The 13605-nt window shown below is 38.2% G+C and overlaps 1 protein-coding gene across 8 annotated transcripts in view; it reads right to left on the bottom strand.

Annotated features, from left to right (window-relative positions):
* The window catches only part of CEP295 (centrosomal protein 295), an 88930-nt gene extending 77027 nt beyond the window's left edge, over positions 1-11903 (bottom strand). For 7 of the 8 annotated variants that reach the window (XR_003568023.1, XM_027849362.1, XM_027849366.1 and 4 more), the window contains exons 1-4: positions 11762-11839; positions 8434-8567; positions 4259-4459; positions 1583-1707 (exon numbers count right to left, since the gene is read on the bottom strand). Coding sequence is in view for 7 of the 8 variants with exons in the window: in XM_027849362.1 (XP_027705163.1) it covers positions 1583-1707; positions 4259-4459; positions 8434-8541 (434 nt within the window). In the remaining variant the exon portion in view is untranslated. Of the gene's footprint in view, positions 1-1582; positions 1708-4258; positions 4460-8433; positions 8568-11761; positions 11840-11885 lie in introns of those variants that run through there. The other variant, XM_027849363.1, reaches the window with a different exon arrangement.
* Positions 11904-13605: the final 1702 nt, after the last annotated feature.

Below are 13605 nucleotides of genomic sequence, written 5' to 3'. Positions count from 1 at the left end.
TTTTCCATCTGGATACTGTCCTGGATGTCATCTCTGACAATGGCAAACTTCCTGAGCTAGCCCATATAATCCCTGCTTTAAATTTCACTTGGGATTAATGGTCAGAGGACCCAAGTTATCTCTGTTGTTAACCTAACAAAAAGAATCTTACATGGTCCTGACATACACATGAGTGATGTGTACCTTGGTCAGCCTTTAAGTGATGTGTATTTTAGGAAAGGCTACCTTGGGAAGCCTTTAAGACTGTATTTTACCCCATCAGATTATATATTATGGTCTTATGATTATGTTTTAAACAAAAAAATAAGCCCAGTAGTATACTGTATTCTTTGTACCTTTCAGACAATTGTGTGACTATGAAATAAGGTTTACTATAGAGAATCATTTTAAAAAACTTTACTATTGCTTTCTCCTACTTTCATCAAGAATATCCTTGATATGTGTATAGATTTTTTAAAAGAATGATTTTAAACGTCTTTATAGTTATTCATGTTCTCTTGGTCACCTTTTTAAACAGTAATAACATCTGTGTTATTTTTTCTAATTATTTAGTAGTTAAGGAAGAAGTCCCTAATAAAGACTATCACTTAAAAATTGGAATGAGCTTTGTCTTAAGAATGATCTCTTAGGTGATATAAAAAAAAAACATCAATAATTTAAAAAAAAAAAAAAGAATGACTGTCACTATATGTGTTAAAACAGCCTCGATGACAACTTAACTTATTGGGGATATTGCAGAGGGAATTCATAGACCACATGACCTTTTTAAAAAGTCTTTCCTAATTATGACATTATAGGAATAAAAATACTGATTGACAAAGATATACTTAAACAGGTATGAACCTCTGTTGTGAGGGCATAAAGACAAAGCTCTTTGGAACTACGTCCCAAAAGTCACTAAAGTGTTCATAGACATACATCCCAAAGAGATCAAAAAAAGAGGAAAAGGATCCATGTATACAAAAACAGCAGTTTTTTGTAGTGACAAAGAACTGGAAACTAAGAAGGTACCCAACTACTTGGGAATGGCTGAAAATAGTATGATATACAAATGTATCAGAATATCGTTGCACTGTAAGAAATGATGGGGGGGGGACTTTTAGTGAAACCTGGGGAAATGAGCATAACTGGAGAAAAATTTTGTAATAACAATACCACAAAAATAAACTCAAACACTTAAGAACTTGATCAACGCAGTGATCAGTCACAACTCCAGGGGACCGAATATGAAGCAAGCAATCCTACCTCTGATGGAGAAAATAGACTCTACAGAATGCAGAACAAAGCATACATTTTTGGATATGGCTAATGCAGGAATTTGTTTTACTTGACTATGCTTATTTGTTACAAGGATTTTATCTTTCTTTTTTCATTGGGGAGGAGAAGACAGAAGATAAATTCTTGCTAACTGAAAAAAGTTAAAAAGAATACATGATATTCGGTGGCCTCATTTTCTGTAGTTACCATTTTGTATTTACACATAAATTACTTAATTTTGTGTTAACTTGAGTCACACAATTAAAAGCATTCTTGTCATTTTTTTCTTCTACAAAAATATAGGACATTAAAAATGCTACTTTACCATGTTTTCTGTTTCAATAGGTTTTCTTTTTCATTTTTCACTTTTTTCAATGCTTCCTGGCCTCTTTCCTCCGCTCTTTGTTGCCTTTCCTCTCTTTGCTTTATCAAATCATCTATATCAGGAGCCTAAAATTAATTTAAGTCAATTTAAAATGTTACAACAAAAGAATACATTAAAGCATGACCAAATGAAACATGTCTTACTTGAAACTAAAAATTTTTTAAAAATTTCTTCTTTCTCAAAACATTAAAAAGTGAAGTTAATGATGATATGTAGAATAATAAAAACCACTACTATACTCAGCTTTTTAAAATTACTTATTTAACAGTCATATTCTTTTAAAATATTCCTTCCTATCTACAGAAACAGAACTATCTCCTTCATAATCAATTCCCTTTGTTCTTTATGACTTGCTGTGAGGCCCACAAAATATTATTTTCTCATCATAATTCACAAAGAAATAATGAGTTCTGAGATGAAGTCACATAAAGACTCAAGTAAATGAGACTCATACAAATTTGTACATTCTTAAAGCCAACATATTAAATAACAGGTAAGGCATATCTCTTCATGTTTTCAATATATTCTGTTTGAGTTAAATTCAAGCACATATGATTGCTGTCATACTTACTTACTGAAAGAGCAAATAGTAGTAAGATTGTGAGTCACTGTAGATATGGAGGGGGCCAGGAAAAAGCTTTTTAAAAAGCTGTTAAGTCAACAACATTTATGTTATGGGACTGTTAAGTCAAAACAAGTAATCGCGAATAGCTAATTAGAAATTAGAAAGAATAGGAAAGTGTCTATTTAATGAATAAGCAACATGTTAAGCAGCAGTGCAGTCTAAAAAAATTTCAACTAAGGGAACTTCAACTTCCTTAGTTATCTTGACTGAATAAGAGACTGATTTCACATTATTTAAAGCCCTTCAAGTAAGAAGCAATCAACAAATATTTATTTTAATGCCAGACACTGTGCTAGGTGCTGAGGATACAGACAAAAAATAAAACAGGGGAGACATACACAAAGATATAAAAAACAAATACAAGATAATTAGTGCTTGAGTCAAATATTGAAGGAAAAAAGGGATTCTAGGAGGCAAAGGTGAAAAGAGAATAATTCCAGGTAATGGAGATAGCCATGAAGTGCTATGTATGAAACACATGGAGGACAGTTTGGTTGGATTACAGAATACGGTACAGAAAATAACTTATAACAACACTGAAATCAGGTTGTGAAGGGCTACAAAAACCCAAACAGAGACATTTATATTTGATCCCAAAGGCAACAGGTATGCTTTGAAGTTTACTGAGTCTTATGCTTTAGGAAAATAACTTCAGCAGCTGTGAGGGAGAGTGGAATGAAGAGACAAGTGGCACGAATACCCGTTAGGAGGCCACTGCGGTGGTCCAGGTGAGAAATGATGGCAGCTTGGATTATGGTGTCGGTAGTATGAATACAGAAAGGGAGATTTATATGGAGGCAGAAACAAAAAGGTTTGGCAACTGAGTGGCTATGTGGAGTGAGGCAGTATAAGGAATGTGAAATTGGGTGACTGGAAGGATGGTGGTACCATCAATAGTAATGAAGAAACTTAGAAAAGAGGTAGGGTTTAAGGGAATAGATAATGAATTTTGTTTTGTGTACAAAATTGTTTTGAGATGCCAACAGGACATTTTGAAATGTCAAACGGGTGGATGGAGATGTGAAAATAGATCTCAGTAGAGAAAGAAGGTCTTGCTACACACAGATTTGGATGTCATATATGGAGGTTACGATTAAACTTCTGGGACAGGATGAAAAAACCAAATGAGAGGGTATAGAGAAAGTAGTGTCCAGGATACAGCCTTGGGGCACATCAATAAATAAGATAAGGTACGATGAACCAGCAGAAGAGACAGAGGAGCTGTCAGGAAGATAGGTAGAGATTGGAGAAAGAACAGTATCAAGAAAACCTAGAGACATGATAGAGGAAAGGATGACTGACAATGTCATATATACAGTAGAGGGTTCGTGAAGGTTAAAACTTGAGAATAGGCCACTAGACTTTGCAAGTAAGAGATCATTGATCATTTTGGAGAGAACAGTTTCAGTTAATAGTCTGAGACCGAAAGCCAGATAGCAGAGGATTAAGAAGCAAGTAAGGAGAGATAATGGACTTTTTTCTAGAAGTATGACTGTGAAAGAGACAAAAGACACTGGACAACAGCTTGAAGTGGATGACAGGATGTAGTGAGGAAGACTTCTATGTGTTTGTAGGCAGTATGGAAGGAACTAGTAAGGCAGGGAGAGGCTAATAACTCAAGAGAGGATGACAGAAGGCACAATCTGCTGTAGAAAAGAGAAGGGGATGGGCCCAAGGGTACACATAGAGGTGTTGGTTTTGGTGAGAACAGTTACCAATACATACCCAGTTCCTGGAAGACAGTTGGTATGCTATCTCAATAAATACTTTTGCCACATAACAATTTTGTATTTTATTAGTAAGAAGAATTTTAATTTGTCACACTGAATGTGTCTAAGATATATGTGATTACTGAAAGCATATAATTATTCAGGCTGCCCAACTGAAAATTAAGCTCGCTATGCTATTTTAAAAATAGAATTGTAGCAACAAAAAGCTCAAGCACTCAAATTTGTCTTCATGAACATCTGAGTGGTAAAATTTTTACTCACGTTTTCCTTGGCACCACGATGTCCCTCTCCCACAGATCGTAAGCTTGCCAAGTACAGTTTTTCCAGTTCTTTAATTTTCTGTTCTTGTGTCTTTTGCCATTCTAACCTCAACTCTTCTGCCAAATGATGGAGGTGCTGATCTCTCCTCTGCTTTACTTCTTGTCTTATCTGCAAAGCGATGCATCTTTCCTGTTCTCTAACCTAAGGAAAGAATTAAGTATTAATTAGATTGGGTAAAAGACAATAGAATATTTTGACCCCCAATCATCAGAAATGAATTTTCTTTAAGAAATGTACTATCCAGGGGCAGCTAGGTGGTGCAGTGGATAGAGCACCAGCCCTAGAGTCAGGAGAACCTGAGTTCAAATCTGACCTCAGACACCTAACACTCACTAGCTGTGTGACTGCGCAAGTCACTTAACCCCAATTGCCTCACCAAAAAACAAAACAAAAACAAAAAACAAAAAAAGAAATGTATTACCCTGGATGTCTAAAATGCAATATAATACCCGAACATCTAAAGAAAATTCACAGCAATGAAAAAAAATTCAAAAAAGGAAAAATTTAAGTTAAGGAAAGAAGTGGGAATTCCCACCAGAAAACTGCCATTGTCACTCTCTTATCCTGATAGGGAAAACAATGTGGCAGGCATGGTCCATGGTCAAGCAAATAAGTTTCAAAGAAAACTCCTTGCAAAACAATGCCAAAATCATCATATACAAACGTAGTATCTATCTTATTCTAAAGAATCCCAGGAAAGAGGCTTCTACAAACCTTTTTTTAACAATCTGCTGGGTGTCTAATAATCCTTCCAGTAAGTTTTTCTTACATCTAATTTAAGTCTTCTTGCTTGGTTTAAATGAAAGCAATTTGGAATTACGCAAATATAGTGACTAAAATGTCCTTACCCTTTGACTCAGAGATTCCACTAATAAGCTTGTACTCCTAGGAGGTAACTGATAAGAAATCAGTCTTCTTATATGCTGAAATATTAATTTAATTTATTTTATTTTTATACTACTTTATTTTGATTTATCAATAATCACTTCTGCATGCTTTTGAGTTTAAAATTTTTCTCCCCCTTCCTCCCCACCACCCTCCCCAAGAGGTCACACAATCTGATATAGGCTATACATTACATTCATATTAAACATATTTTCACATTAGTGATGTTGTAAGTAAAAATAAAAACCAATAGGAGGAACCATCAGAAAGAGGAAACAAAACTCAACAGAAGAGAAAAAAAATAGCAATTCAACCTCCATAGTTCTTTCTTTGAATGTGGATAGCATTTTCCATCACAAGGCCTCTGGAGATGTGTTAGATCCTTGTATTGCTGAGAAGGGTTAAGTTTATCAATATTAGTCATCACACAACGCAGCTGTTATCGTGTACAATGTTCTCCTGGTTCTGTTCACTTTACTCGGCATCAGACCATACAACTCTTTCCAGGTTTTTCTGAAGTCAGCCTGTTCAATCTTTCTCATAGCACAATAGTATTCCATCACATTCATATACCACAACTTGCTCAGCCATTCTCCAACTGATGGGCATCCTCTCAATTTCTAATTCTTTGGCACCACAAAAAGAGCTGCTATGAATATTTTTGTACATGTGGGTCCTTTTCCCATTTGCATGATCTCTTTGGGATATAGCCCTAGAAGTGCTATTGATGGGTCAAAAGGTACGCACATTTTTTATAGCCCTTTGGGCATGGTTCCAAATTGCTCTCCAAAACGGTTGGATCATTTCACAACTCCACCAACAATGCATTAGTGTTCCAATTTTCCCACATCTTCTCCAACATTTATCATTTTCCTGTTTTGTCATGTTGGCCAATCTGATGGGTGTGATATGGTACCTCAGAGTTGTTTTGATTTGCATTTCTCTAATCAATAGTGATTTAGAGCATTTTTTCATATCATTATAGATGGCTTTAATTTCTTCATCCGAGAACTCTCCGTTCATATCCTTTGACCATTTACCAATTCGGGAATGTATGCCAAAATAGTTGTAGCAGAACTTTTTTGTAATAGCAAAAAATTGTACACAAAGAAGATAACCCATCAAGTGGTGAATGACTAAACAAATTGTGATATGTGAATGAATGGAATATTGTTTTACTATAAGAAATGATGAATATGATAAATACAAAGGAGCATGGAAACATCTACTTGAACTTGATATCAAATAATAAGAGCCAAGAACACAATATATACATGACTACAACAATAAATGGAAAGAACTACTACTACCAAAACAAAGGTGAATGCTGTAAAATTACAAAGAATAAGCATGGATCTAAAGAAAAGATATGAGAAGCCAATTCCACCCTACCCTTCTGCAGAGGTACAGGTCAATTAATGTGGTATATTGTACATATTTTCAGACATTTTCAATGTATTAAATAAGTTATGCTGATTTTTTTTCTTCTTTTTGTCTTTAAAAAATATCATTTGTTATTTGTGACAGCTCTCTGGGAGAGCTGGGAGAAGAGATACTGGGGGAAATTATGACCATTTAAAAAAAACAAGACACCAATAAAAACATTTCTTAAGAAAGAAAAATGCTCTAAATCACTAATAGAGAAATAAATATCAAAGTAACTTTGAGGCTCCAACTTCACACCCATCAGTTAGGCAAAGATGACAGACGGAAATGACAAATGCTAGAGAGGCTAAGAGAAAACAAGTACACTAGATAGAGCAATGTTGGTGGAACTAGTTCATCTGTTCTGAAAAGCAATTTGAACTATGCCCCAAAAGCTACCAAACTTTACACACACTATGATCCTGCTGCACCCCAAAGAAATCAAGAATGGAAAAGGACCTCTACCTACAACAAAAATATTTGTAGCATCTCTTTTTGCAGTAGTGAAAATTTGAAACTTAAGGGCCTGTCCTATTGGAGAATGGCTAAAGAAACTGTGGTACACATAAATGTTTATTATTGTGCTATAGGAAATGATGAAATGGATAGCTTCAAAGGAAACTGGGAAGACCTCTATGAACTGATGCTAAGTGAAGTGAACAGAACCAGAACCATCTATACAATGATAACATTACAGAGAAAAACAACTTTGAGAGACTTTAGAACTCTGCCACATATATACATACATACATACATGATAAGCCACAAGTCTAAAAGAGTGAAGAAAACACATCACTTTCCTCCTGCCAGAGAGAAGATACATTTAAAATACAAAGATAAACATTTCAAGACATGATAAATGTTCAAAATTTGTCTAGAATTTGTTTTTTGCCAAACTATGCATCTGTTTTAAGGGCTTTATTTTTCTTTTTTTAAAAAATCTTGCTCAATAGTGGTGGTAGTTATGGGAGGGGGAAGGTAGTAGGAAAGAGTAAAAGAAATGGATAAGTAATTGGGAAAGAATTATGAAAGCCAGAGTCAAACCCACTACATTTTGAGAAACTGCACCAAAAATACCAAGACCAACCAACACACTAATATTATTGCTATGTTTTGTTTTTGTTTGGTTTCTTTTTTTTTGGGACTGGGTCTCTTCATCTCACCCAATCTGGAAGAAGAATCCTGGAAAGTATGATCCCACAACTGATCATGAGAGTTTAGTTCACCCCTCCTCCTTAGGGGACTTCAAGGTAGTGCAGCACTGAGGCTGAAGTCAGGAAGACCCAAGTTCAAATCCAGTCTCAGAACACTTATCAGTAGTGTGTCTCTGGGTCACTTAACCTTCATCTGCCTTAGCTTCCTCAACTATCAACTGAAGATAATAGTTCCTACCCTCAACACTCCTAACTCCACTCCTTTGGTTGTGTGCATTTAAATGAGATAATACTTAATAAATAATAATAAAGTAGTTAGAGTAGCTCACAATAGTAGACACCTAAAAAATTTTCTTTCTCAGGCAGGCTAAAGCATTCTTCTCCTCCTCAACCCCTCCCACCCTGACTAGGCTAACCATACAGATTTCAGTCTTAATGAGGACACCATAATAGCTTAGCCCACTGAAGCTCAGAACTCAAGAGATCCAGTATCATCAGCCTCCCCAGTAGCAGGGATTACAGGTATGTGTCGACACCACACCTAGCGTTTGCAGTTATTTTTACAAGTTATAAGTATCTATGTATGTTACATTATTTTTATTTTATGTTTAAGATTTATTTGAATTCAAAAAAATGTAGAATGACTCATACCTGTAGTAATCTTTGTTTTCTTCTTCTTTCATATTCTTCCTTCAAAAGTAAGGCTTCCTCATTGGGACTAAATCTAAAGTTTCCAACTTTTGTTACCTTTCTTTTCATTTTCTTCTATTTTGAGTATATAGGTCCTGTATTGAACAACAACAACGAAACCCTTCTATTACGAGAGACAAACACAAAAAGGGGCTTCATATAGTTTTTTAAACCAGTGATCTTACACAGCTGGGGAACATTTTAAATTTAGAGACCAGCAGATGAAAATATTTAACTTTTAAACAAAAAAATCCTGCCAACTAATGAAAATCATCAGGAGACGTTTGAAATAAAATGAGGTATCCTAACCCTCCATGTGGCAAACATAATTAAATGATGAAATTCTGTTTTGGTGGGGCTATAGGAAAACTGGCACTCTATTACACTGTAGGCAGAAGGTTTAATTGGTACAGTCTTTTTGTAGAGCAATCCAACAATATAGAATGAGAATTAAAAAACTAATTGTACACTTTTCTCAGTGACTTTATCAGCAGTTATTTAGTGTTTAAGAAGAGCTTTCCCCCACAACAACCTGTTAGTGAGGTAATGCTATATTCTCTTCCTGGCTTCCCAACATAGCGGAGTACTTCCCCAAATTTCTCAGTATGAGGCACACTTTTTAAGGGAAATAAATTTATTTAACCCCTATGAGATAAAAGGTTGTGCTATCAGTATCCACTGACTGATCTTTCCTCTATTCTGAACCTTTTACAACCCATTTTCCAACCCCATCATTCAAATGAAATTGTTCTCTCCTAAGTTACCTTCACTGAAAGTCTGATGGCCTTTTTCCAGTTCTCAAACTTCTTGACTTCTCTGCAGCATTCTGGACTGCTAGACAGTTTCTCCACTTATCTAAATGTTCTTTCTCCACTTCCTATGCTGGACCATCACCCACGACATACCCATTGTTAGTGTACTCAAAGGTTGTTCTGGGCACACTTCTTCCCCTTTTACATTTTTTCAATTGGTGGCCTCAGCTGTTCCCAAGGATTTAATTACCACCACTATGCAGATGACACCCAGAGTTCTTATATTCAGATCTCATTCCTCTCCAAAGTTCCAATCTAATACCAGCTTCCTACTGAACATCTTGGACTCAGTATCTCATAGACATCTCAAACTCAACATGTCTGAAACAACTTGTCCTCTTTTCCCTCAAAGCCACTCTTCTGAACTTCCCTATTATTGTCAAGGGTACCATCATCCTTCTAGTAACCCAGGGCGGAGAGTGAAGAGTCAAATCATTCTTGATGCCTCACTCTCATTCATCCTACATATCTAATCGAGTTACCAAATCTTTTTTTTAGATGAGTTATAACAGGTTAACCTAGAAGAACATAAAAATGCTGTACACATACTTTACCAAGATTTTAGGAAAGTTTCTCAAAAAATATTTTGCATTAATCTTGTGGAAATGATGGAGAGAAAGGGGCCGCTAGGTGGTGCAGTGGATGGAGCACCGAGCCTGGAGTCAGGAGGACCTGAGTTCAAATGCGGCCTCAGACATTTGACACTTGCTAGCTGTGTGACCCCAGGCAAGTCACTTAACCCCATTGCCTAGCCAAAAAACAAAAACAAAAAAAAAGATGGAGAGAAATAGGATAGACTACAGCCAAATTCTATGTATTTGAAACTGGTCGAATGGGAACCAACATAACAAATTACATAACCCAGAAGTAGAATGATCGCACGTGCTTCAGAGCTAATGCTTTCTATCCACAGAATGCAGAGAAAATCAGAGAAGTGTACAAAGGAAGAAGAAAGAAGTTAGCTTAGATTGGACATATAGATTTATTATTTCATTTTAAGTGCTGTGAAAATTCACCCATGTTCAAATATAACTATAACTAATGTAAAGCTATACGGAAATGATATTTTCTAAAACTGTTTGCCAGAGTATATTGTCTATCAGAGGTGGAGAACCTGGGACTTCAAGGCCTTCTAGGGCCTCAAGTGAGGCCTTTTGACTGAGTTTAAGTTTCACAGAATGTATCCTTTTATTAAGGGGATTTGTTCTGTGAAGTTTAGATTCAGTCAAAGGGCCTCACTTGAGGACTAGAGAGCCACATGTTCCTCACCCCTGTATGTCTGCTTCCTTACAGAAAATAACAGACAGCTGATTAGATACGAAAGGTATTTTAGGTCTATTAGGTGTTTTATTTTCCCGGGAAGATACAGCTAAATTGTAAAAAGGTATGAATTGTGCCTTGTCTTAATTTTATATCCCCCTTTCAATTCTTAGAATCTTGCTTTGAGCATAGCAAGTGTTTAAAGTTTGTGAAGTGATAAAAATTTATAGTTATCTTAATAATTGTATCATCTAATATTTGCATAGATAATTTTCAAAGCATTTTCAGCCACATTATCATTTCATAAAATCACAGAGATCCAGAGTTGTGCGACATCTTAAAGGCCTTTTTAGAACCCCTTTGTTTGACAAACGAGGAAACAGAGATCTAGTGAAGAAAGAGAGAGTAGCCCAAGACTACTTAAGGGAGAAAGCTAGCTAGGACTAAAATCCAAGTACACAGACTCCCACAACAATCCAGTTAGGTAGTCTCAAAGACGAAGAAACCGAGACTCGGGGAGATTAAGTAACTTTTCCTTGAGACAAGTAATGAGATATAATCAAGTAAAATAAGGATTTTTTTTCCAGCACGTGCTTGTTCCACCACCCTTTAAAGAACAAATTTATTCCTCCTCTGTAACGATGGTGATGGAGGGAGGGAGAAAGATCTAGGCAAAGTACTCTACGAAATTGTTAGGAGGGAAAAAAAAAACCTCTAAATGAGTGGAGATGGACACAAATACCAGAAATGCCTATACATGAGGGAGGCGGCACTAGAGCAAAGTCTTGAAGGTTCTAAAAGGTGGAGATGTCATGGGGGACAGCCTATGCAAACGCTCGGTGGCAGGTGGTAGTAAGTCAAATTCAGGAAAAAGCTAGCAGTGCAGTTTAGCAGAAATGCAGACTGCGCTGTGGAAACTTTCACCTTACCACATCTTTGCTATCATATTATCATCCTTTAGCGACAGTCTTTTATTCCTAATTTACCTCCAGTCACACAAAGCCATGTGCTCCCTACTCCTGGCCTAGAATTCCTTCCCCACTATTCTAGCCGCATTCTACCCAAGCCTCAAGATCCCACTCAGTACCTACCCACTTCATGAAATTTTTCTTGGAGAAACTTTAAACAAGGTAACTTTGGGGGGGGGGGTTGAAAAAGGGGTCAGGAACCAGACTGTGCAGGGTCTTCAATGCCTGACTGTGGAACTTGTATGTTACCTTAATGGCAATGGGGGCCTCTGGAGACGCGAACGGAACGCTCCGTCGGCTGGCCCGGGTCGCCGCCGGGCCTCGTGCTGCGCGGGCCCGCGCCGGAAGGTCCGGCACCGGGTCAGTCGCTCACCTGGAGGAAACGTCGTCTGCTCCCCGGCCCAGCTCGGCCCCAGGCTGAGCCAAGCAGAAGCTCACTGCGTCGCAGCTTCCACCGAACCTCAGCCCCGCCTCTAAAGAGCCGTTTCTACGTCATCCAGGGGCGCCAACGTTACTTGGAGGTTTCAAAACGCCAGCCAATGGCGGGACAGAAGCGCGGGAACGCACAGGCGCTGGGACTATTCCATTCTCAGTCTCGGCCTCCCCCACCCCCCACCCCCCAACCCTCCCGGAGTTTGGGCGCAGGCGCAGAAGAGACCTCTTCACTCTGAATGAGATGCTGCTCTAGGGTGGAGTACCGCATTCCCACCTTTCTTAGGCACCGGAGTTCACGCTAGGCGTGGGGCGGAGGCCAAGGTCGGATGACGCCTCTAGGGACTTAGAAGACTAGGCAGCTGAAGCACAGCCTTCTCCATGAAGCCTTTCCTCAGCCTCCCTATTGCTAGTGCCCTTCGTATTATCTTGCTATTTATTCTGTACACAGTTGCACAGAACATGCATGTAAGTAGTCTCCCACATAGAATGTATCTCCTTGACAGGAGGTATCGTTTCTTTTGTCTTTGTAGTCCCAGCGCCCGACACAGTGATTGACACCTGTTGTCCCGTCCTTTCAGGAGTGTCAGACTGTTCCTAACCCCATTTGGGGTTTTCTTGGAAGAGATACAGGAATGGTTTGCCATTTTCTTCTCCAGCTCATTTTACAAATGAGGAAATAAGGCAAACAGGGTTAAGTGACTTGCCCAGCTAGTAAGTGTACGAGGCTGGATTTGAACTCAAGTCTTCTGGCTCTGGCGCTCTATCCAGTGTGCCTCTTTCTCCTGATGGTAACTAATAAATGCCTAATAAGAGCACCTTGATTGACTGCAATCCGGTAGGGGGATAAGACACTAACTCAGGGGTAGTGCGACTTAATGGTTTGAAAGTGACTTAAGAATCAGGATGGTTAGAGGTTTAGGTCTTGCTTCTGACACAAATTATGTTACCCTGGGTGAGTCCCCACATGTATCATGGAGCTATCACTGTGTGGCTCTGAAGGGAGGCAGCATAGATATCTCTAGCCTCTTCTCCCTTTACCCTTGTCCAATGGAAACTTTTATTCCTGCCAACAGGGGAAGCAGGAGTTTGAGGCCAGAAGCTTGGCCTCAGGGAAAGGGGTTACCAGGCTAGAATTGTATCTCTCTGTTCCCTTAAATATTGTTAGTCTAGGGTGGTTTTCAGGATCAAACTAAATTTCTGATCTCTGTCTCTTAATGGGGGGTGGGAGGAGCAGGATCCCAAGCTTAATATACAAGGCTTGACTCTCTTTACACCAAAAACTAATTTCACAATGAATACATAATTTAGCAAAGAAATTCATTTATCCAAGTTGATAGCAAAGCAGGAAGAAGAGAAAATATACATAGGAGAATATGTGCCAAACAATACAGAATGAAGGGGTTCTCCCATTGGGAACAAGGTAACTCAGCTCAACCAAGGGAGAGTTCCAGATCTCACTCAAGGGGAAGTTAGCTGAAGTCTCTAGTGTAGCATGCTGGGTCTAGGGATATGATGGAGACTGCCAGTTCCTCTTATGTTGGCTTCTTCTCAGAGTCTTTCCCTTCAGCCACTTGAAGTGGGGTTGGCATCTTCCTGGAAGCTGGAAGAGCCTGAAGCAACTGCAGAGCCATAATTAACTGAAAAGTGTCTAAAGAGAC

This window comes from Vombatus ursinus, unplaced genomic scaffold (assembly GCF_900497805.2).
Source record: "Vombatus ursinus unplaced genomic scaffold, bare-nosed wombat genome assembly UNPS02007344.1, whole genome shotgun sequence".
Classification (NCBI taxonomy): Eukaryota; Metazoa; Chordata; class Mammalia; order Diprotodontia; family Vombatidae; genus Vombatus; species Vombatus ursinus.
Note: the sequence above shows the minus strand (reverse complement) of the source record. Positions and strands in the feature narration are given on the sequence as shown.